This window comes from Dreissena polymorpha, chromosome 16 (assembly GCF_020536995.1).
Source record: "Dreissena polymorpha isolate Duluth1 chromosome 16, UMN_Dpol_1.0, whole genome shotgun sequence".
Lineage (NCBI taxonomy): Eukaryota > Metazoa > Mollusca > Bivalvia > Myida > Dreissenidae > Dreissena > Dreissena polymorpha.
Window position 1 is genome coordinate 6179297 of NC_068370.1, and position 26697 is coordinate 6205993.

At 36.7% G+C, this 26697-nt stretch overlaps 1 protein-coding gene across 1 annotated transcript in view; it reads right to left on the reverse strand.

Annotated features, from left to right (window-relative positions):
- Positions 1-600: 600 nt before the first annotated feature.
- The window catches only part of LOC127862795 (uncharacterized), a 36089-nt gene continuing 9992 nt past the window's right edge, over positions 601-26697 (reverse strand). The window contains exons 5-12 of the mRNA XM_052402067.1: positions 25215-25303; positions 15421-16913; positions 15044-15190; positions 12546-12566; positions 10142-10309; positions 9671-9951; positions 8968-9153; positions 601-4668 (exon numbers count right to left, since the gene is read on the reverse strand). Coding sequence (XP_052258027.1) covers positions 4546-4668; positions 8968-9153; positions 9671-9951; positions 10142-10309; positions 12546-12566; positions 15044-15190; positions 15421-16913; positions 25215-25303 — 2508 coding nt within the window. The 3' untranslated portion in view covers positions 601-4545. The remainder of the gene's footprint in view (positions 4669-8967; positions 9154-9670; positions 9952-10141; positions 10310-12545; positions 12567-15043; positions 15191-15420; positions 16914-25214; positions 25304-26697) is intronic.

Consider the following 26697-nt stretch of genomic DNA (forward strand, 5'->3'; position numbering starts at 1 on the left):
TCAAAGGTCACAGTGACTCAAAATTGTAAATTGGTTTCCAGATGATAACTCAAGAACACTTACGCCTAGGATCATGAAACTTCATAGGTACATTGATCATGATTCGCAGATGACCCCTATTGATTTTCAGGTCACTTGGTCAAAGGTCAAGGTCATGGTGACTCAAACAGAAAAATGGTTTCCGGATGATAACTCAAGAACGCTTACGCCTAGGATCATGAAACTTCATAGGTACATTGATCATGACTGGCAAATGACCCCTATTGATTTTCAGGTCAAAGGTCAAGGTCACGGTGACTCGAAACAGTAAAATGGTTTCGGCATGAAATCTCAAAAACGCTTACGCCTAGAATCATGAAACTTCATAGGTACATTGATCATGACTGGCAGATAACCCCTATTGTTTTTCAGGTCACTAGGTCAAAGGTCAAGGTCACAGTGACAAAAACTTATTCACACAATGGCTGCCACTACAACTGACAGCCCATATGGGGGGCATGCATGTTTTACAAACAGCCGTTGTTAATAGATTTGCCATGAATTCAAATAAACAATTTTAGGAATGCAATGGTCTGCAGAAGGGAAGAACTAAACACACAATCTAGGTTTTCATTTATTTCAAATGACACATACATTCGAAAATGTGTAACAAGCAAATGTGGGCCCAAATGTGTAACAAGCATTGTTACGTGTAAACACTGGGATCAGATAATAGACTTTTGCTTATTTTAAAATAAGTTTAGTATTTAATTATTTCTAAGTAATCCCATTAAAAAATAGATGCATAGTCGAGTAGGACTGTCAATAAATCTGGACGGATTTTGGGGCATATACTATGCATATATACAGATGATTCTACCTTTACTCGCAACTTGTTTCAATAGAATAAGAAGGAGAAACATTGTGGGTTTATACCGGTCTTCTGATTCAAACCATTGGCGGAGCCGTATGTTTTGAAAGTAGTTTTCCTTGCATAAAAAGGACGTGTTCAATGATTATATAAATTGTAACTTCTTTCGTTCAATAAGAGGCATATGCGAGCTTTTTTTGGTTATCACTATACAAATACAAACAGATATGAACTTAAATATTATTGATAGATCTTTGCGTATACACTTGACGTGTAAAACTAAAAATTGTTATATTTGCTTCATACTGAAAAGTATCAGGTTTTTTTTCTATAATTGTAATCTCATATTAATTAATACTTTTTGACGATGCTGCGAAGTTATCATACCATGAAAAAAATTCTTCACAATTGCGACCTATGTAAAAGACCGAGCCAGTCCGATTGAGATAGCTCGACTTTTATAATCGGCATACCTCGTTGATTATAACTGATAAAGGTAAATATTAATAGAACAGCATATTCTGGGGAAACAGATTCAATAAGTGTATGAAAACGTTAATTTTAAATTAGTAATTTTACATCCATTTTATCTTTATGGACCAATGAAACAACTATATATTTTCTCTATTGTGTTTGATATTTGTTCTCGTTTTTTTTTATATAAATTGCGAATGAAAACATGTAAAATTAACTTTTTACTCGATCACAAATCAAAAGAATACGAACAATTTCGAACCTGAAAATTGTAAACGCTGCACTGCCATGATATATATAAATAAAACAACATAACTTTGAGTCGTTGTCCGTCCCGCTAGCGCAGTGGTCGGCACGTACGCTTTTTACGACACCGGTTTGATTCCCGCTTCCGGCCCAATTTTTTTTTGTGTGTGTTTGTTTTGTGGTCACCATACCGAACAGGAGGGGTTTTCTCCGTAAATCCTATCCCCCGCAGCACAAGACCATATCACAAATTAAGAAGTATTTCAGTAAACAAATAAATAGCTGGAAATTGCAGCTATCATTCCTAATTCGTCCCAACTGTCGTCAGTCTAAGCTTATTAGGTAGGAGTGCTGAACACACTCCGGGTCCCAACATTATGCAGCCTTAGGCGCGGAGGTAACTCATAACACAAATACACACTGGGTGCAGCCTTGGGGCGTATAGACTTAAAAAGGAAACAAACTCACGTGCGGGCACAATCATTTTAAATTTACATTTAATACGATATTCTAACAGAAATTACACAACCAGCTAAGTGTACATACCATGTTTGATAATTCGTTCGTTTGTTAGATTTCAGCATATACATGTATGATGTCATATCGCTTTGGTTAGTTAACTTATCCATATGTTCCTGGGCGAACTCGGATATGCAAGTGCTCTTACGATTGAGCTCACCTGGTCCGGCTATGTGCTCATACCTTCTTTCGAGAATCATCATGAAAGTATTGCCATACTTAATGAACAAACATGCCTATGCGTATTGAACTAAAATTAACAAACAATATTCAACAGTAAAAAAGCATATGTCCATGGGCATGAGAAATCACGTTCGTACATATAACATAATAAAATTAAGAACGTAAACAATGAAATAAAGGTAAGGTATGATGTACATGTGTTATTAACGATCATGTCATGTTTTGTATATATCTGCTGAAACGTAATTTTAATAACCCACAAACATTTTATTGTTATAGAAAGTGTTTACGAAAAGTGGTACAGAAAAATACACGCCGATTATCTTTTTAAAGATATTTCTTGTAAGATTTGATCGAGAATGTAACCCGCCTCCCAGTTTCGCCGAATGGGTCAAGTTCCCCACAGGTACTACTTGCCCGTACCCCCAAATTTTTATTTCGTACCCAAAATGTTTCGTTCCCAATTTTTTTCGTACCCAATTTTTTTTCGTACCCAAAATGTTCATACCCAAAATTTTTTTCGTACCCAAAATGTTCGTACCCACATACACAAATCGGGTGATATAGATAAACTTAAATTGATGTTTTTATATCCATCCTCTTCAAAAGCATCGTCACACCAGTACTATCAGTATTTTGATTTCGAACTAGTTTCGGCTTGCAATGTCAGCTTTGATAGCCGTGTCTGAATTAAATAGGCATGTGTCCAATCAAACTATTAGACATAAATGGGAAGTATTTAGTGTTGACATTGGGGAATATGAAGCCATATGTTGTGTATATCCAACATAGGACTTTGTAACCTAATATCACTTAATATCATTCCTCTTCAAAAACATTAAAAGCGTAATAAATAGCATTGAAAATACCTGAACAAAAGAGAACAGAATTTAACACACAACTCGGTTTATAACCTTCAAGTAACACTGGACAAGTGTTTTGTGCATAAAAGACAGTTATGTTTTGTGCAGCAATACAAAAATCATTATATCACAGACAAAAATACCAACATGAAAAAGTATCTATTTGGAACAATTGATAAACATCTACAAAGTCATACCATTAATAATTTTGTGATTTTTGTAAAATCCATTTTTTGAATCGCAAACAATGACAGACACAGTCTTAAACGCCGTGCATAAATTAAATTGAATAAACATGGCATGTATGAATGTGGAATAAAAATACATATTTATTATTGAACAAAATGACCTTACTAAACAAATATTGCAGAATGTTCGAAATACTGAAAATAATAGGTACATATAATCGCTCACAAACACCCACATGCATAAGTGTGCAGTTTATGAAGAAACCATATTATTATATTGTGCTTTATGATTGATTTGCAAATCAATTGTGCAACCCAACGAAACACTGATTTAAGTGCATCTTCAATATGAGCTTGATCACATGTTTTGATATTTCACAATAAACATATCAGCAAATATCATAATTGCAGATACAATTATGACAAACAGTCATCATCCACAGAATGGGATAAAATATCAATCAAGTAATTCAAATTTCTGCGAAAATTATGTATGGAACAAATATGTGGAAATTTTACATGTAAATGTAAACTAACTGTTAATGTACAGTTATAAAATAAAAATTGATGTAATATGACATTGTATACAACTGCAAATTACGTACATGCGTGCTTTTTAAAGCCGAAATCCTGTAACTTGTCATTCACTAGTATACAACCATGTATGTTGTATACTTACATACATTTGAATAATATAATATACAACATATTAATATAAACATAATGCGTTTCTCTAAGTATTCAGAGCGGCGCACACGTTATAGAATTATATCACAAAACTATAGCAAGAACATATACGTGCACAATTATTGTTTTGAAAGTAAAGCCTAAGTCCAATGCCATAGTAATAAACATGCGATATCAGCGTTAATGACAATTTTAATTAAAAGCAGCAGAAAATCATATTCTTTCACAAACGAATATTAGTGTTCACTTCACTGACATATTGGGTTATCAACACGAAGAAGTTTCGCCAACCAAATGAAAACGACAAATTCAGCACTATTATTGACCATTAAACCATGGTAACAAACCTTAATATATATTTGTACACTGAGCTAAGGGAGACTAATTTAAACATATCTATCTCTGGCAAAACGGGGCTAAATGTACGTGCGTGAAGTGTCGTCCCAGATAAGCCTGTGCAGACTTCACAGGCTAATCTGGGTTGATGCTTTACGCACATGCAATAAACCACGTTTTCCCACGGCGACGCTTATATCTATCGCTTCCCGTTGCGGCTGCTGTTCTTGGTCTTGGGTCTCTCCTGTTTTTGGGGAGGTTTGCTGATGATGCCCATGCCTGAGCCGCCCGTGGACTCGATCTCCTCTATCATACCCAGCGACTGCCAAGAGAGAAATAACGCAATAACTATTATCAGTAGAAATTGTATTAGTAGTAAACGAAGAAGTAGTAGAGAGCGTTGTTGTTGTAGCAAATGTACTAGTAGTAGTATTATTGGAAGAAGAAGAAGAAAAAGATTAAAAGGTAGAAGTAGTATCACTGATAGATGCTAGTGCATATAACTATCATGCTAAGTTGCATTTTTAATCACAAGCATTTTATTTTGGTCCAAAAATGAGCTTAAATAAGCATAATCAAAGAACTGTTTGAAAAAAAAAAAGTTAATCATTTAATACCACTAGTTATTATATGTTATTAACAGTTTGAAAAGCATTATTTGTCAATAACCGACACTTACATTTATTATATATAGAGATGAAATTCCTTAATTCTACCAAATTTACATTATGTCTTACATCTTATGTATGTTTTTCGGGCTATGTACTTATATGTATTTGCCAATAAAATTGAATTGACTTGACCAAGATGTCAAGATTGTGCATAAATACTGATCATTGTTGATCAAGCACGATAATTCACTAACATTACTACACAAAATGCACCATTTTAGGTGCGCTAAAAGCAATAAGTGTGCCAATGTACGCAATTGCGTGAAAGAAAATTTCTAAAGCTGCGTACTACGTTCAGGGTAATTGAATTTATGAAGCTAATAACTCTTGTGCTGTCATGATGGGTATGGAAATCCTTTCTAATCAAGGTTTTCTTATAAAGAATTAAACATTATAACACTTACTATTTGCTACGAGCACCGAATCAAAATAAGCGATCAAATGAATCGAACCTTTGTTAATGGAAAGCGGAAAACAATAAGCAACGCTCACTTTAAGAAATGCATATAAATGGTGCAATAATGAGGGGCAATAACTTTGTGACATAATAACAATGAGCACAAATGCCACGTTTTGAACAACATGCGACACGATAATTAAGTACCTCAGCGAGTCAAGTGGTATGTACGTCACTATTTATGCCTCCCAGTTGCTTTTGCCGATTTGAATTCAACCTCTTTAAATTTCTCATTAATTTTAGCCGATTTTTCATCTACAGTGCGGTCGAAACTATGTGAGCGATTTGCAGACCGCAAAATTTTGACAGCTTTTGGTCGCTTTTTATGTTTTCCTTTCTTCTTAACAACATGTTTGCCGTTCTTCTTAACAACCACCCTTGCGCTCTCTGCTTCCTGGGGCACAGGGACGATTCTTTTACCGGTGGTGATTTCAACAAGAAATCTAAGCTGATCCACATCGTCGTCATTATCATCACTATCGTCATCCTCATCGCTTGCATATTCGCTACCAAGTCCGCTCGTCTCACTAAGAATGTCACTGCTTTGTTCAGTGGACGGACATGTCCTCTCCCCGTGTCGCTTCACACAACTGCTGCATAGGACAGGATCAGCACTGTCGCCTGATAAATCGGCGATTTCCCTCACATATTCTAGCAGCTTGTAAATAGCAAGATTCAACGTATTCTTTGCAAAATATTAATATTTCGAATATAATGTGGGCCTTTGTGAACCCTTATGAGAAGCTAACGCGTAACAGAACAACGTTTATTCAGTCCAATGTTACGGTAAAAGGAAATGCAAGAAGAGATTATACATATATGACATGATTGAAGAAAATAATTGCTGGATGCGATCAATAAATACCATGCATTAGTTTGTCATCCGAAACACAAAATAAAAGCTTTTGGTGTGTGGTCTCAAAAGAAATCTTTGCAAACATTAAAAAAACTCATTAGTTTAAACCCATTTATTTTAGCTCGATTGCATCGAAAGACTGAGACTTATATAAACGCTCTCGAGTCTGTTTCCTGGGCCTAGAACCAGTACTTGGTGTCTTTTGGGGAGATCTAAAGAACGCCCCCACGGTGGGGATCGAACCCGTGACATCCCGGTCGCTAGGCGGACACCATATTCATTACACCACGGCAACCTATTGATGACGGCCTTTAAAAACTGATAGGCAGTCAAGAATAAACATTCCATCATATATAGAATCAACAATAATTATTCCAAAATAGATAGAAATCCGAAATGAGAATTGAGTATAATTTATTAATTAACAATTTTAATAGCCACCTACGTCAGCGCTTAAAAGAGTCGATGGTATTATACGAGTCATTCAAATATTAGCAGTCAAGTCAATTGTATATCAGCGGAATGCTAATTTTTGTAAGTTAAGCATGATTTGAAATGAGCCAACGTTTTTAACGAGATGTGTTTGTCAGAAACACAATGCCCCCTATTGCGCCGCCTTGCAGCGATATATTTGACCTTTGACTTTGAAGGATGACCTTGACCTTGACCTTTTACCACTTAAAAAATGTGCAGCTCCATGAGATACGCATGCATTTTAAATATCTAGTTGCTATCTTTAATTTTGCAAAATTTGACCTTTGACATGACCTTGAAGGATGACCTTGACCTTTCACCACTCAAAATCTGCGGCTCCATGAGATACACATGCATGCCAAATATCAAGTTGCTATCTTCAATATTTAAAAAAAGTTATGGCCAATGTTAAAGTTTTCGGACGGACGGAATATTTGACATTTGACCTTGAAGAATGGCCTTGATTTTCACCTTTCACCACTCAAAATGTTCAGCTCCAGGAGATACACAAGCATGCCAAATATCAAGTTGCTATCTTCAATATTTAAAAAGTTATGGCCAATGTTAAAGTTTTCGGACGGACGGAATATTTGACATTTGACCTTGAAGGATGACCTTCACCTTCACCTTTCACCACTAAAAATGTTCAGCTCCAGGAGATACACATGCATGCTAAATATCAAGTTGCTATTTTCAATAGTGAAAAAGTTATGGCCAATGTTAAAGTTTTCGGACGGACGGAGAGACGCCATATATAAGACATTTGACCTCGAAGGATGACCTTCACCTTTCACCACTCAAAATGTGCAGCTCCATGAGATGCACATGCATGCCAAATATCAAATTGCTATGTTAAATATTGAAAAGTTACGACCATTAAAGTTTTCGGACGGACGGACTGACATACTGACGGACAGTTCAACTGCTATATGCCACCCTATAGGGGCATTAAAAGAGCTAATGTATTTTAAGACGCGAAAATTTGATAATTTTTAATATTTTAATGGCAAATTTGTTTAAAAGGACTCAAAGCGAATTGATTGTTATAAGAAGTTGTAATGTTTTAGATGAGTTGACCTCGTTCACAAGGAATGTTTCGATCCGTCGTTTAATTTACCGGGTAAGCTCGTGTTTCCCTAGAATAGCCATTATAATAATAATAATAATAATCTCTTTATTTTCCGATGGTAACTCATTAAGACAACACATTGATACAAAGTCATGCAAACAGTTTAACAATGGCAATCTTATTTTCAATGAGGCCTTCAAACAACTATGGTATGTATAATGCATTTCTACATTATAATGCAAACATGTAGACTTTGACGGGCATAAGAGTACTGTAACAGTGTAATAAAAGTGTAATAAAAAGCAAGTATATTATATGACTTCTCTTATATGATTAATTTCTCTTCCAATATTGAAATGGTCTCAAGGAACAAATATTTAATAACAGAAAGTATTTAAGAATATAAATGTATTGTTGATTACATTTTCCATATGCACACACTCTAACGCACGCACGCACACACACACCTATACACACACACACACTCATACAATTACCATATCTTAATTAACATGACCAATAACAAAAACAAAAAGTTAACAAAAACAGCCGCGTACATTATTGTACAAAGTCAGAGTTTATTTTATTTCAGATAATGTTTTTAAAACAGAGTATTTTTATACTACATTCTTTTCTTGGTCAAATTGTAAGTTAAACTTATTATTTTACTATCTTACGCAACGTTTTGTGTAGCACGAATATGGTTCACTTAAGTCAGTTTGTTATGTTTACGGAAATCAAATGTTTAGGCAAAGTATTTACTTTCAGACATGTAAATGCTTCTACAAGAACAAATGCTGTGCTGTTGTTTTTGAAGAGCTTTTCGAAAAAAAAACATATTTTTGAGTTCCCAACATATAAAGAGGGGCAATGCTTATTAAAAATGACATTCGCTCTGTGACAACGGTTCTTTTATGGTATTTTTTTGTTTGAAGGAAGTCTTTTTGTTTCAAAAATTAAGTCTGGACGGAAAATGTCGTCCCTGATAAGCCTGTGTCGACTGCACAGGCTAATCTGGGACATCACTTTACGCACATGCATTAATCCCCGTCCTTGCAGACCGAAACTCAAATATTTCCAAGCAAGCGTCTTACCCATCCAAAGAACGTCGCGGCGCCTGCACTGACGTCACGGATCTGCGACATTGAGTAGTTCTCAATCATGTGCTTCGCCAACTGAGCCACGGCGAGGCTACAGTCCTTGGGGTCAAAACCGGATATCCGGCGCATCAGCGACTCTTTTCCGGTCTTGCCGACCAACGCCTGACACGTTCGCCAGTTCTGAAATGGAGAGAAAGAGTTGGATATGCAGGGGTCATACAAAACAATACAATTTTATTAAGGATGTTTTTTTATACAACGCTTTTCGTGCATTGTCATTAATCAAACTGAAGATAAATACCCATCGATAATTATAATGCATGTACATATGTGAAGACAGTACAATTGTGCTCCATCGTATTCACATATGCTATAACAGTATTATGCATTTGTATTATGCAATTTCAAGTTAATGATTCCCTTCCAATATCAATACATTTAAATTCGAAGGCATTTACATGTTGATGCTTGGGTTTCTTTACGTATACAAGTATGAATGTCTGTGGAAGTTTACTTATGGTGGGAACGGAAATAGTGGATTAGTGCTGCTGGTGATATAATTGCAATCGATGTTATCTCCTATTTGGTATCATTAAAATATTTTATACCACTCGGTAGCCTTTCGTGGAAGAGCGGGTTGTGATTGTTATGCGCTAATTTACGCTATTAACAAGCAAAAATATAACTATTATGTTACCCTGACTTCCTTAGGCGTGTTGCCCAACAATATGAACGTTGCCATCATTGACTGGTGGACGCCGTCAGGCGGATTTGAGTACGTCTTGATCTCCGCGATTGTCTTGCTGTCCAGATTGAGCACGGAGTGCCGCAGCTTCTCTATCCGCTCCAGCTGGTCGCGGAGGCGGTTTGCCAACGCCAGCTGGAGGTCCAGCTGGTGGTCGTAGTTGACGTCCTTGGCGCGCGCGATCGCCTTCTTCAGCGAGTCCAGGTCGCGGCGTTGGCAAGCTTGTGTCAGCTCTGAACAATAGCAGCAAGTTACGGCACGTTTAGGCTCATGAGATTTACGATTGTATTTAAATGTTACACCATAATTATAACAAATAACTTTAACTCTCGATTTAAAGCTTTTAAACAACTTGAGCTCAATACATTAATCTATTTTTTTAATCTACGCGCATGCGCAGTTTGAGCACAGCTCCCCACGCACCTTCCTTGGCGTCCAGCGCTGCGAGCACCCTGTGCGCCTTGACCAGCATCTCGTCGTCGTAGGCTGGGTTAAGCTTCTCGTACGCCTGGATGTAACGCTCCAGCATTTCCGGATCCTTCATGTCTATCGCCTTCTGAATTTGCCGCCGAGTCGCGCGCCGCTGTTCCTCTGAAATCGGAACCGGAAATGTATAGATACGCGATTTATTTTCGATATGCCGGGCTCTATAGAACTCCAAGCAGTTATCCGTTGAATACACAACATGATGCTGTCTTAGTAAACACAATTTGCTTTTATGATAGCCATGTATATTATCACACGTATTAAATATTAGCTTACATTTTTAAACTGGTGTATTAAATAACTTAAACTGGCTTTGGATTTAGCATTTAACACGAATCTTTTTTTTTTCGTTTCCATGACGATTTGTATGTGTCTTGCAATTAATGTAGGTCTTATTGTTCTCGTGAGTTTACCACGTATGAAATAAGTTGTCAATATCGATGCTATACAATCTATAATAAATTTTAAGATATTAATTATGTTCTATTCACAAAAGAAAACCATAATAGAGCCAGATACTATTGCACAAGCCGGGTAAATGTACTTTTATTTAGAGTTCATTTCCTGGAAAAGGCGTGGAACTTAACTAGTTTCGCTCCATCACCCTCAGTAATATATTAATAATTACAACCGGTATAATCAATACACGTAAGATTCGAGGATTTTGAAACATAGCATACCAAAAATTATATGCAACGTAGGCCAACTATGTAAAATAACGAGTATTTGCACTTCACACGCTGTATATAATGAAGCATGCTTCAAAATATGTTGAATAAAATGTGTCGTGTTCTGAAAAAACTGGGCTTAATGCATGTGCGTAAAGTGTCATCCCAGATTAGCCTGTGCAGTCCGCACAGGCTAATCAGGGACGACCCTTTCCGCCCTAACTTGATTTTAGATAAGCAGGGACTTCTTTAAAACTTAAAATACCATAAAAGCGGAAAATGTTGTCCCTGATTAGCCTGTGCGGACTGCACAGGCTTATCTGGGACGACACTTTACGCACATGCATTACGCCCAGTTTTCTCAGAACATGACACAAAAAATCTGTTTATTAACGAGAAAACTATTGGCTTACGACTACATATACACTATTACTAGAAAGCAACGAATGAAAACCTTTGACATTTTTGTAATCTAAGAGAAATATTATATATGAGCTCAACATTTAGCAAAACGATGGGAGCGTAAGATTAATTGTAAATAATAACAAAAGACAGAAAACAATGTTTGAATCAAAGCTTTATGCAAAATAACGTCATATTTTAAAAACCATGCAATTAAAGTTTTCATCAATTTAATGACTACAAACAACAAAAAGATTTCTACACTATGCCCTTTTACGAGTACTGTACATAACGACCGAAAAGCTCACAAAGATAGACGAAACATTAAAACCCCTTTCCATGGCCGTCTTCTACTTATAACCCTAACCAGTGATTTTCCTACCATCCCACTTTACAGAATATACGTTTTACGGTGTCATCAATCAGTCGCAATACTTAAAGGCTTGTTTACACTAAATCCTATTCCCATAGGGTCACATGATAGCTACCAATTTTTATATTTCCTATCCATCCGATTTTGCACGCCTGATATCGTTTTAAAGATGAATATGTCCTCTAAGAACAGACACTTTTCCCAAAATGCAAACACCCTCGGAAATCAGGCTTTCGCCAGAGAGATTTCGAAAACAGCATACTTCTTAAATAAAAGCACCCCAAACGTTCATCTTTCAATGTATTCCCCAATGAAATTCAACACATGTTGTTGGCACTCGTACTTTATTCCGTTCAACAAACACCTTATGATTTCTCCTTGCATTCCATGTATCAACATGTCCTGGTATCATTCTATCAACCACTCTCCTGGCTGCTTAGTTTTTATCTCTCCTGTATACGCTTTAATTTTACGTGTGTTCATGCCTTTATTGTGCGTTCTTAATATGTTCATATCATATGTGGTATATATTATAAAATTCAGCACTTCAGTACCTTTTAAACAAACCAATGGACATTACTTCCCAATGACCATAAATGAACAAACTTAAGCAAAGTACCACCAAATTGAAAACGCCATTTACATTGAAGCTCAACTCTTTAATTCATTTTCAAAATAGTGCACAATTAAACACAAATGGACGTTTTCTTAATGACAATTTAGTGAACAAGAGCTTACATTTACGCTTGCTAGCAATCATTCATCTAACCAACTCCCGTTTAAGTTCCGCCAGTGCACATAAAGACTTACTGTGTTTCCCGAAATAAATTCGACCAAATATAAAATCTAGTTAGGTTCTACGTTATATGTTAGCGCAAATTAAACTGCATATTTATACCTTGGTCTATCTCTAACTGGGCTGAAAGGTGAAATGTTGGTATAAAGTGCACAACACATTGGTACATAGTAAACAGCAAATACAATAGCAATCATTAGGTGAAAGAAGAAACATGTTGCAGGTTGAAAAAAATCATTGAACTATTTGTTGTCATGTATGGAGGAAACTAAAGATAAAATGAGCCGCGTTCTGGGAAAACTGGGCTAAATGCATGTGGACAAAGTGTAATCCCAAGTGATCTACGCAGTCCGCGCTCGCTAATCAAGGACAACACTTTAGATCTCATGGTATTTATCGTTTAAAGGAAGCCTCTCCTTAGCAAATATCCAGTTTAGACCGAGAGTGTCGTCCCTGATTAGCCTGTGCGGACAGCAACGCACATGCACTCAGCGCTGGTTTCACAGAACGAGGCTCAAATGGTTTTACATTCATAGCCAAACGCTCGTCAAAGGAGATTACAAGTTTTTAAATCATGTTTTATCTTTCGATAGAAGAAATATATGACAAAAAGAATACGTTTTATCTTTATTGCGATGGTATCAATCTTTAGAGAGCCTTTTATCCTCCTCCAAAGGCGAAGGGATATAAAATTGGCGTTGTCCGTCCGTCTGTCAGTCCGTCCGTCAGTCAGTCCGTCTGTCACAAAACTTGTTATGGCTATATCTCAGATACCATATACGATATCAACAAAAAGAACCACAACCCTACACCTTCTTTATAAGAGAAAATGCCCTTTGTTTTTGATTTGATATAACTTTTCAAGGCTATATCTCAGATACCATGCATAACTTTAACATGAAACTTCATGGGTGTATTGATTGACATGCTTAAGAAGTTTACATCTTCACTTTCTTGAATAAGAGTTATTGCCCTTGGTTGTTATGTGTGATGGAACTTATCAGGGCTATTTCTCAGATACGATTCTACATTTCAACAAGAAATTTTGTGGGTGAGTAGAAATCAACGGAAAGGAGTGCCATGCACAAGAACCATAACCCTACACTTTCTTAACTAACAGTTATTGTCCTTTGTTGTTTTTGTATGACGTTACTTTTCAAGGCTATATCTCAGATACGCTATATGATATGAACATTAAACTTCATGGGTGTATAGATATCAATGAGGAAATTACAATGCATAAACGCAATTGCCTTACACTTAATTAATTTGTATGATTACATCGTTTATCAAGGGATGTTTATCCATAAATAAACAAAATATATTTGGAATATCAAAATTCAACGAATTTGCGTGTTGTATGAGAAAGCCTAAGTCTGACAGAAGGTTGCAATGTGCTGACAACATGAACTAATGCGCTTGTAAATAGATTATGTTTCATCGAGAGATTTAAGGAACGATAATGCTCCAGTCAAAATTATGTAAACCTTACATGATATCATATATGATTTTTAACATATTATCCATCGTAGTAGAAAATTTAAGGCTATAATGTGCACTGAAGTTTATACGAAGCTTTTGGAAAGTGCTAGAATACTGGCACAAATATGAGAACATGCAACACCAAAGACAGTCACCAGGCAACAAAGGGACATAGTATCAAGGTATGGTATTGAAATAAGCCGCGATCTGGGAAAACGAGACTTAATGCATGTTGATAAAACGTAGTCCCAGATAAGCCTGTGCAGTCATCACAGGCTTATATGGGACGACACTTTCCGCTGTTCTGGTATTTTTCGTTTAAAGGAAGTCTCTTCATAGCGAAAATCCAGTTTAGACGACAAGTGTCGTCCCTTATCTGGGACGAAACTTCAAGTACGTGCATTAAGACCCGTTTTCACGGAGCGCGGGGCAAGTGTGTTTTGTTTATATTGCAGACAAGTACTCAACAATTTTAGTACGAGCCTAATTGTATTATCATGACTGGTCTGGTACATTTGTTTTATTTTATGTTCCAAAGTTATACTTCTAAAACGCCTGAATAGGATCGCACAGGTCTCTATTTAAGCAAGAGCCAAATGCTATTAGACAAAAATGGTCAATGTGTTCGCATAACAGAAAGATATGATTTTGACACGTATTTCATCGAAAATTTGAAAACTAAAACTAAATCTGGTTTGTGAAGAACGAGATCCTTAATATTCAAATCTGTACATTTTAGATACGATAATTTCCATAATGGGAAATGTCTACAAAGTACACACTATATATATAAAGAGATAATACGACAATTCAAGGTAATTTATTTCCAATATATATGGGCGACATTTTAGGAAAACAAGGCGTAATCCATGTGCGTAAAGTGTCGTACCAGATTAGCCTGTGCAGTCCGCGCGTTTGTTGTTGTTTTTTTCGCTTAAAGGAAGTCGCTTCTAAACAAAAATCAAGTATGGGCGTAATGTATCGTCCCTCATCAGACTCTGCGGACTGCACAGGCTAATCTGAGACGACACTTTACGCACAAGCATTCAGCCCAGATTTTCAAAAACGATCCACATATAAAGGAACCCCAAAGCCACACGGCCATGTTTCACGCCTACCCTCCATGCGCTTGTTCTTGTCCTCGTCCGACTCGTTCTTGTCGATCCTGCTGGGAGCGGCATACTCCTCCTCGTCCTCCTCCACGATCGGCTGTGTGGCGCCGAGGTTGTGCATCAGCATCTTCGTATTGTCCTCGTATAGCTCGCCTGACAACAGAGATACAATTGGTGTCAATCCTGATTACGTAAACCTCGTTCTGGATGCATATTTGTGCATCTATAAAATAGGTTTTACAGAAAAAAGGCACATATATTCTAAAATTTTAGTACCGTGATTTTTTTCATCAGTTTATTGCTTTCTTCGCGAATGTAATTCTATGATAAATTCACAGCAGAATAAAAGTGGCTACATAATGTTGAAACTGCAAAACAAGTACCTGGAGGTCGCCGATTTATCTGGTACTTGGCGATGTTTCGAAGCACGGCCTTTCTGTCTCGGTCGTACAGGTTCAGCTGATACTCGCCAAACTCCGGAAGTCGCGCCCGTATCAGCTGGATACCGTCCTGTTCTATGATATCCACCTGGTGAGCGTTCGGGGGATCGTTCGCGTTCCGTCTGTGAAGAGACGCGCAGACGTCTTCGAAACCGGGTGGAATAGGTATGAGAACTTCGTTGTCGGATGTCTGTACTGTTTCTATGGGAACGTGCGTCTGAACGTGTTTGTTCTGCGCGCGCATATCGATCTCAGCACCGTCCAACTTCCGGCCGTCGGATTTCACCAGGTACGAGTGCACGTTGTAGATTCTGTCTACCGAGTTCTTTGAACAGCCAAACACGTTCAGAGAATATTCACCTTCTTCCGGCATATCAAGGTCGAATATCCACTTGCCATTCTCCTCTTTCGGGGTCACCATCATGCGCTTGCAAGCTAGCTCGTCGCTGCTGTGCAGTTCAACCATAAGCTGTACGCCGCTTCGAGCTTGGAACTCCACGCGCGTGCGACCGTTCTTGGCCTGAATGTTTCCACCCTTGGGCGTTATGGCCTTGACACCGAGATTCTCAGAAAGCGGTTTCGCTCCCAGCGACCCGTCGCTGATGTTCGGGAAGGGCGGATTGCTGACGTTCTTTCCTTCGCTCTTGATCAGGTAGTTCAAAACGTTTGGTGCCACGCCTTCCTTGCCCGCGTCGTCTGCGTACAGCTTGAGCGCGTATTCACCGCCCTGTGGCAGTCGGATGTTTACGACGGCTTCGCCATTTTCCAGTCTGGTGACCGCGTAGTTACTAAGCGTCGCCTCGTCAATGAGGGCGTGTTTCAACATCTGATGCAGTTGTATGTTCTTTTCGGCGGCTAGACGAATCTCCACGTTCCCGCCCTTGGTGACAATTATGGCATCGTCATGCGTAATAGGTTTCAGACCAGCTTCTTTGGCGTTCGCTCCAGGTCCCCATCCGATCGGAGGCACGTCCGGTAGCGGCAAGCAATTCTTCTTCGCCTCATTGCACTGAATAATGTACGTACATGCCAGATCAAATATGTCTGACTCCGTCACGTCCAGACCAAACACGTCCATTTTGAACCGCCCTGAGATCGGGAACCGAATAGTGAACCGCAGAAGATGCGCCGTGTGCTCGAACACCACGAACCGGTCTAGCAATATGTCCTCTTCTTCCTTGTTCCGCGACTTCTGCCCTTGGTATAACATGTACTTGAACCGGGAATTCTCACTGCTCTTGGGCGGAAGCGAGAACACGATTTCGATTTCGCCGTCTTTGGACGACAGAACGCACCTGTCGTGGCTATTGGGCATGAGCTTCATACCGAGATAGTGGAAGCGCTCCCGGAGGTACACGTGTTCCTCGAACTCTTTCTGGCTGACGGGCCGATCAAGCAGCTGCCACTGCACCTCGTCCGGGTAGTGCCAATCGGGACTCCTCGGACAATTCCGCCATATCGGCGATCGTCTCTCGGGTGTATTTGGTGGAAGGATATGTCTAACGCCTCTAGGCGGAAGATATTACACCGAAAATATAGTTCGGGTTACACACCATTAAATTTGCACTGAATCAACCGATCATATAGATATATAAGGACAAATATCTTTAAGGAGTAATATAATAGAATATTTATTAATGTTATTGTTTAAAAATAGATATTTTGCATGCAAAATATTCAAATTTTAATAAAATGCTAAGAAAGCCAATTAGTTGTTTATTGAAGTGAAAACATCAACATTATTCAAACTTAAAAGAATCAGTATTTCTTAAATTATATTCATTGCAACATTGCTGATGTTCCGCTGCAGGCGACAAACTTTGAGATGTAATCAATATGTCTATGTTCTATACCATCAACAATTGTACAACACTGTACAGTGGTACAGAGAAAACTCTTCGATGTAATATAAGAAATAGTAAACTCCATGTTGGTCCCAATGGCATTATAGTGACCAGCCAGGCAGTCACAAACTGTATATTTCATGAAATGGAATAAGTGGGGCTTGATTGAATTTGAAAAACGATTTTTTCTGTACATTTGATGATGGCAACCATACAGTACTTCTGGCAGATATTGTTTATACTTTATCCTAGGCATTTTAATTCCAGATGTTGTTATAATCCCGGCCAGGCAACTAGCTTTTCAAAGCTCTAAACAATCCAGTGCCATTAAAATTAAGGACAGTGTAACAATGTTCAGTTTTGTAATATTAATATATTAAGGCATAACTTTGCCCTTGGAAATGAACTCAATTCAGAATGGCCTCTCAAAATAAGACATACTGTATTGGAAATGTTAAAACTGAGCTGTGGTGTTGTTAAAATTTATATTATTTATCTTTTAAGAAACTTTAAGATACATATCACAGGCATGCCCATGGTTTTGGGTCGGTACTCTTTAGATGGGAAACAAAAACACTAAATATGGTCGACAGTGCAGGCAACAATTGTAAAAAGATATTTTCCATCCATGACTGCCATTACTGACATGAAGTAATTTAACTGTAATATGTCTGGAAACAGTGTCAGTCACACTTTCCTAAATATTGATTTATTCATGCATATGTATATATATATGTCATACAAGTAAAGTCAATGTACAACATTTAACAATTGGAAAACAATTATCACAGGATTTGGATCACAATGCATTGATATATCACATTTCACATTATAATCATTTAAATTCAGTTACAAGTAAATAGTCAGTGTATTTGGCAGAGATCTGAAATAACAAGTAGTTACAAGATGTTTAAATCAAGACATTATATATATACCACAGGATGTCCCATGAAAGGTTTGCAACTTATTTCGAAGGGGGCCCTATAGATGGGTGGAAAATGTACACAAATTGTGGCATTAATAAGTATAAAAATATCATTAATTTAAACTTGAGACTATAGTCTTGAGATCTAATAGTAATTAGCATATATTATTATAGAGCATTAGTTACACAATGTATACTACTATCTTGTCATCACATTTAAATGTACATACAAATACTTTATTGATGACTTATTTGAACAACAGTAATATATATATATATATTATAACAAACCAATATATATATATATATTATATATATAATATAACAAACCAATGACATAAAACAATAATTTAAACAATAAGACTACTAGTAACAAATAAAATCAGCATCTTCTTTCAATTTCAATCATATTGTCTGTGAGAGAAGTTTTCACTCTGTTTTCAAATTCATATTTATTCTTTTATAAGAATTTTTACATCAGCAGGTAAACAGTTCCAGTCTTTGATCGTTTATAATTAAAAGTAGTGCTGGTAAAACCATTCACTTGAGGACATTGAGGTAAATAAAAGTTATATTTACTATGACTACTGTTATCACTATGTATATCAGACACTAAACTAAAATTATTATACAAAAAAGGTCATGTAAGAAGGACATTTCTTGTTAACAATTTTATAAACATGAATGAGTGTTATTTGCTTAACTCTGTTTTGAACATTTAAACAACCAATATTACTAAAATATTTAACTTTCAAAGATGTTCTAGAGTCATATCCATGAATAAATTTAACAACTTTATTCTGTACAACTTGTAATCTATTTTTTAACTGTTTACTAATACCATTGTACTATGAAGAGCTAGCATAGTCAAAATGGCATTGAAGCAATGAGTTACATAACAATTTTCTTAATTCCATATTTGAACAGTGGTTTTGTCTATACAAGAACAGGGGTGTAGCTGCTTTTAGGCACAGCAGGCCCGGGCCTACAATTTTTTTTGAAACATGAAACAATTAAAATTGCTTCAACTTCAAAAATGCATTAAAATGTTGACCCTGAAGGTGGTGAGGTGTAAGAAATCTGCATTTCATATTGACATGATCCTCAGGCAATGGATTCTGGTCTTGTTCAAAGGACATATCTTCCAATTATCAACTCTACTTCTTTCTATATAGACATGCAGACAGTATTATTGGAAAGAATTCCCATGGTTTGACTTGTGAATAAGCGAGTGTTACAATTTTAAATGTTTCTCTGTTCCATATTGTTTTAAAATTTAGTTCTCTGGTATAAAGATAATGCAGTAAAATTTAGTTCTCTGACATTGAGATAAAAAAGTAAAATATCAAAGAAATACAGGCCAAAGTCTTATATTTCTTACCTTATTATTTGTCTAGATATGCTTTAAATCTCACCACAGGCGTTATTGGATTTAAACAATTTCTGGGGGAGGACCCCCGCACACACACCCCGTTTTTATGTAACATATTCGGGCCTACAGCTCAAAAAGTGCTAGCTACGCCCCTGAAGAATCTTATTCTTGAGTTCACCTTTTTTAATTATATTATTAACAATAGATGTAGCAGAAAGATCAGTGTCGAATATTGAACCAAGGTGTTCAACAGATGATTGAGAAACAATAGTGTGATCATTACATTTTACATTAAAATTATGAAGTTTAGATTTCCTTTTGGAACCAAACACTATACATTCAGTTTTTCCAAGGTGTAAAGACAGTTTGTTATCCACTAACCATTTAATACAATTTGCAAGTTCTTTACAAAAAACACTACTGATGATACTAGGATCTTTGTGAAAATAAAGGATGACACTTTCATCAGCATATAGAAAAAGTTTACATAAATACAATAATCAAAAATCATTATATCCTATATCAGTGTTAAGGCATTATGAAATGGAAATGGTGTGACAAGTAACAAGAACCCTACACATTTACATCACAAAACATATGATATCTACAATTACTGGATATAATAGATCTGTTGAAAGTTAATATAAAGAGGGCAATACAAAAGAATGTACAAAAGTAGTAATAAAGACAAAACAACCAGTTTACAATGTTAAGATTTATGCAGTTGTTGGCAATAAGAGAACAATTACCATTCTTAATTTTGAATTTTGCAAGTGTAAATACATGTATGTAAATCAGAACACAAGAATTTGTTTCCCGGTCACTTTGAGCTATATAAGTGCCCAATGTTTACACTCAGTGAATTTGTAAAACCAACTTATATGTGCTAACTGTCTGTCCGAAAACTTAAACATTTCCTATAACTTTTGCAATATTGAAGATAGCAACTTGATATTTGGCATACATGTGTATCTCATGGAGCTGCACATTTTGAGTACTGAAAGGTCAAGGTCATCCTTAAAGGTCAAATATACGGCTTCAAAGCGGCCCTGACAAACACATCTCTTGTTTTTACATGAAAAACCACAGACATTGTTGGAATTTGCCACATATCAGGCATTGTGCATACATTTTTAAACTCAATTTTCCACACAATGAAGCAACTTTTTAAAAAGGCACCAACAAATGTTCCTCCATCCCCTTTGCACGCTAAACAAAGAATCAGTATTTAGCTCCACTGGCCAAATTTGTTCAAATTATGCCCCTGGGTCATATTTGACCCTGCCCCGTGGGTCACAAAATTGAAAATTGCTTATTTAAGGCCTATTTTGTGAAAACTTTCCAAATCTTCTCGTCCATAACCATTGGGCCTAGGGCTATACAATTTATTATGTAGAGACATCTGATAGTCCTCTACCAAATTTGTTCAAATTATGCCCCTGGGGTCAAATTTTACCCTGCCCCGGGGGTCACAAAATTGAAAATTGCTTATTTAAGGCCTATTTTGTGAAAACTTTCTAAACCTCCTGGTTGATAACCATTGGGCCTAGGGCTATCAAATTTGGTATGTAGAGACATCTAATAGTCCTCTACCAAATTTGTTCAAATTATGCCCCTGTGGTCAAATTTGACACTGCCCGGGGTCACAAAATTGAGTATATGCGTATATAGGGTCTATTTTGTGAAAACTTTACAAATCTCTTCCATAACCATTGGGCCTAGGGCTACCAAATTTGGTATGTAGTGGCATCGTATAGTCCTATACCAAGTTTGTTCAAATAATGCCCCTGGGGTAAAGTTTGACCCTACCCCAAGGGTCACAACATTGGACATATGATTATATAACCCCTATTATGTAAAAACTTAAAAAAATTCTTGCCCATATCCATTGGGCCTAGGGCTACCAAATTTGCTATGTAGTGGCATATAAAGTCCTCTACCAAGTTTGTTATGCCCCTGGGGTCAAGTTTGACCCTGTCCCGGGGGTCACAAAAGTGAATATATGCTTATAAAGTGCTTATTTTGTGAAAACTTTAAAAATCTTTTGTCCATAACCATTGGGCCTAGGGCTACCAAATTTGGTATGTAGTGACATCTTATAGTCATCTACCAAGTTTGTTCAAATTATGCCCCTGGGGTCAAGTTTGATCCTGCCCTGAGGGTCACAAAATTGAACATATGCTTATATAAGGCCTAATTTGTGAAAACTTTAAAAACTTCTTGTCCATAACTGTATGGCATAGGGCTACCAAATTTAGTATGAAGTGACATGTAATAGTTCTCTTCTTAGTTTGTTCAAATAATGCCCCTGGGTCAAATTTGAAACTGCCCCGGGGGTCACAAAATTGAATATATGCTTATAAAGTGCTTATTTTGTGAAAACTTAAAAAATATTCTTGTCCATAGCCATTGGACCTAGGGCTACCAAATTTGGTATGTAATGACATCTTATAGTCCTCTGTCAAGTTTGTTCAAATTATGCCCCTTGAGTCAAGTTTGACCCTGCGCTGAGGGTCACAACATTGAACATATGCTTATATAAGGCCTATTTTGTGAAAACTTCAAAAACTTCTTGTCTATAACTGTTTGGCATAGGGCTACCAAATTTGGTATGTAGTGACATGTAATAGTTCTCTTCTTAGTTTGTTCAAATAATGCCCCTAGGGTCAAATTTGAAACTGCACCGGGGGTCACAAAATTGAATATATGCTTATAAAGGGCTATTTGTTTGTGAAAACTTTAAAACCTTCTTGTCCATAACCATTGGGCCTAGGGCTACCAAATTTGGTATGTAGTGACATCTTATAGTTCTCTACCAAATTTGTTCAAATTTTATCCCTGGGGTCAAATTTGACCCTGCCCCGGGGGGGTCACAAAATTGAACTTATGCTTATATAAGGCCTATTTTGTGAAAACTTAAAAGAAAATTCTTGTCCATAACCATTAGGCCTAGGGCTACACAATTTGGTATGTAGTGACATTGTATAGTCCTTTACTTAGTATGTTCAAATTATGCCCCAGGGGCCAAATTTGACCCTGCCCTGGGGGCCACAAAATCGATTATATGCTAATATAAGGCCTATTTTGTGAAAACTTTAAATATCTTCTTGTCCTTAACCATAAGGCATAGGGCTACCAAATTTGGTATGTAGTAACGTCTTATAGTTTTCTACCAAGTTTGTTCAAATTATGCCCCTTGGGTCAAATCTGACCCTGCCCGGGGGGTCACAAAACAGAACATACGCTTATATGGGGCCTATTTTGTGAAAACTTTAAAAATCTTTTTGTTCATAACCATTGGGCCTAGGGCTCCCAAATTTGGTATGTAGTGGCATCTAATAAACCTCTACCAAATTTGTTCAAATAATGCCTCTGGGGTCAAATTTGACCCTGCCCCGGGGGTCACAAAATTGAATAAACGCTTATAAAGCGCCTATTTTGTGAAATCTTTAAAAATCTTCTTGTCAAAAACCATTCGGACTACAGCTACCAAATTTGGTTTGCAGTAACATCTTATAGTCCTCTACCAAGTTTGTTCAAATTATGCCCTTTGGGTAAAATTTGACCCTGACTGGCGGTCACAAAATTGAACATTATATACGCTTATATCTTGCTTATTTTGTGAAAACTGTTAACATATTCTTATCCTTAACTCTAGGACCTAGGGCTACCACATTTTGTATGTAGTGAGGTATAGTAGTCCTCTACAAAGTTTGCTCAAATTATGCTCCTGGGGTTAAATTTGACCCAGCCCTGGGGGTCACAAAAGTGTACATGTGCTTAAATAGGGCCTATATATTTAAGTATTTGCACATGCCGAGAATACTGGTATTTGATTCAGCCTTTTTTTCAGCAGTTGAGCGATACAGGGCCATCGCGGCCCTCTTGTTTATAAGAATATGTCAAAATGGGCAAAAGTCAGGGACAATACTGTCTAAATGACCTTTTAACAACTCTGGTGACATGCGGCTGTAGTATATTTTCTCTGTTAATTTACAGCGAAACACAAAATGTCATTATCATAAATGTATAGCTTACATGTATATAAATATGATACGAGGTCTTACCCGGTATTTATACAAATAAACCTGGATATTTATGAAAAACACCATCTCCCTGTAAAGTGTAAAGAGAGAAGGCATTTGTTCACCAGTAACATTATGTTCAGTACTGGTAAATTGCAAGCAACGAACATGAAAAATTCAGTCCCCAATTCATCAAGTTTTTAAAAAGTTCCACTTTGCTTAAGTAATAATGCATCAATGTTGATTCTAAAGAAAAAGAGTAATCATTTATGCCTAAACTGTTCTTCTGTCCAGAAGCAAGGACGTCATACACAAGCTTTGCAACATTTATAGTTTTAGTTACTTAACAATCTAAAATGAATGTCCATTCTAAGTTTGCTGTTGTATTCTTCCCTTAAATCATACATGTTTCTTGCATAATTTAATGTTCATGTCCATGGATCACAATGTATATAGAAACAAACATTATTTTGAATTATCTTTCACAGTTATATAAAATATTAGGTTAATTTTGGGATACACTAAAGCAACTATTAACATTTGTCTCAAAATGAATCATCCTCTGAAGCCCCCGATGGGATTCAAACCCATGATACCTCTTTCCTCTGGAGAGGAAAGTATTCTATCTTAAAATACAAGGGCATGTAAGAGGAAAACTAGCAATTTCAAAGGGATGTTTTCACAAATTAGGCATGTATTGAAGTTTGTTATTAAATACTTTAAATTGATACGTTAATATTTGAGCAAAATACCTCAATAAAAAAATATAAAAAAAGAAAGGAAGTCTTCCTTAACTGGGCTCGATCCACTGACCCTTGGAGTAAAAGCTTAAACCAATGGGCCATCAGTGCTCCCATATAGTCAGTGGTTTATTTTATACTTTATATAAGCAATCCTTGTAATGTTACAAAATCCAACTATAACATAAGAACTCCCCAAATTATTTTTTTCATTATACTCTATGCTATATTGATAGTAGCTAAAGAAACTTCAGCGTACAGTTTACATAGTATTGACAGACCTATTAAGTCGCGCCATTCAAAAATCATAAAAAGCGACATTTAAAGTTATGGTAGCCAGAACAATATTGATAAATGCAAACATTGGATCTAAAAAGCTGCAATAAAAAAAGAATAAAATTGAATACAAATATAAAAGTAACCCTCAAATGGGCTCGAACCATTGACCCCATGGAGTAAAAGTCTATCAAGTTTATGTAAGCAATCCTCGTATCTCACAAAATATAACGAAAACAGTCGATTTAATTTTTTAATTTACTCGATGTCAATACTATAAGTACTCCTATCAGTATGTCAGTAATGGCATCTTTAAATTTTAACAAGTTTTTAAGTACGTTGTGGGAATTCACAGATCTACATTTAATTATTACTTAAAGAATGCTTTCTTTAAAAAGACGAGCTAAAACACACATTAAAATTTTTCCTGTTTACGAAGGGTCCGCCATCTTGTTTTCTAAAGTAGTTCCAAATCCAATATGACGGCCGCCTACGTACATCAGAGAGACGGTGTGGTGTAGCCCACTGTCCGATGCGTTCAGATTGGGGTAGTGCGTCCAGACGAGCTTGTCGGGGTCGGGGAAGAAGTAGAACTCGTTAATGCGGTGCTGCGTCGTGCCCTCCGCTGACTCCTCGTCCTCCATCTGGGAACCAGAAACATCTCATTCAGGGTAGGGGAGATATGGGAGACGACCTTTTTCTCTTTTATGGTAGTTTTTGTTTAAAGAAAGTCTTTACTTAGTGAAAATCAAGTTAAAACGAAAAGTGTCGTCAATGATTAGCCTGTGCGGATTGCATAGGCTAATCTGGGACGACACTTACGTAACACGCATTAAACACATTTACCCAGAGCGCGGTTCACTAGTACACTGTGTATTCAACTCATCTAGTTCTACAGAGACATTTACATTAATTACGGATACATTATTCATCACTTCTAAGCAATCAGAGAGAAGTTCAGCTGAAGAGTTATGTCTTTAAACTTCTGATGACATTAAACTGTTTTGGCTAATGGATGTGTATATAATGTATATGACATGTGTAACGATAACAGATCATTCATACTTCCGTCTGTAATATTTTTTTTTGAGATTACGGTTTATCGAAATGATAACACACAAGTGGCCCGAACTAAAAATCTGTCTTTTCGAAAGCATTTGATTTTTTGGATAAGTATGTATACGAATTATGTTTAAAGCAGAAGTAATATTCAAATCAGCGAAATAGTAAAGCATATTTAACCCATTTATGCATAGTGGACTCTCCCATCCTTCAAAATTGGATCAATTTATTTCCAAAATTAGCGATGTCTAGTATATTTATTTCTATATTTAGAATATTTCTTACAGAAATTCCTTTAAGCTGTTTGCTGCGTCTCATCTGGGTCTACGCTGTTTGCCAATGCCTTTTTCTAGACGCTAGGCATAAATGGGTTTAATACTAATAATACTGGTTCAAAGTTTGCCTACGTTCATGTACGAATGTTGAAAACCAATGTAAGAATCGAATGAATTGCATGTGATATTATTTATTAGACAAACAACTTAAGTGTTAATATCCTGCAATAATTTAACATTATCAAATGCCATGTAAGCTTCTCAATATTACACGAATGAAACATATAATTATGTGCGTGCCATATGTACATGTATAAAACTTTTCATACCACATTCATTTTTAAACGTTGGTTTTTAAACCTTAAGCAACAACTTCGGGGTGGGGACATACATGACTTGACGTGGTGATATTACGCACTGGCTTTTGAAATATCATGTTTTCCCTTTTAGGAGATTATCTAGCAAATTATATTCTGCATAACAAAACAATATATTTGTAAATAGTGCAATAAGTGGTACGACTTTACCCTTTCTTCTGTTAAGCCTTACCACGTTACATGTCTAACCCTAGCCATCCCTTTCAGAAAAAGTGAAACAATAAAACAAACAAACCTCGTTCTGGGCAAACGGGGTTTTATGCATGTGCGAAAGGTGTCGTCCCAAATTAGCCTGTAAAGTCTGCACAGGCTAATCGGGGACGA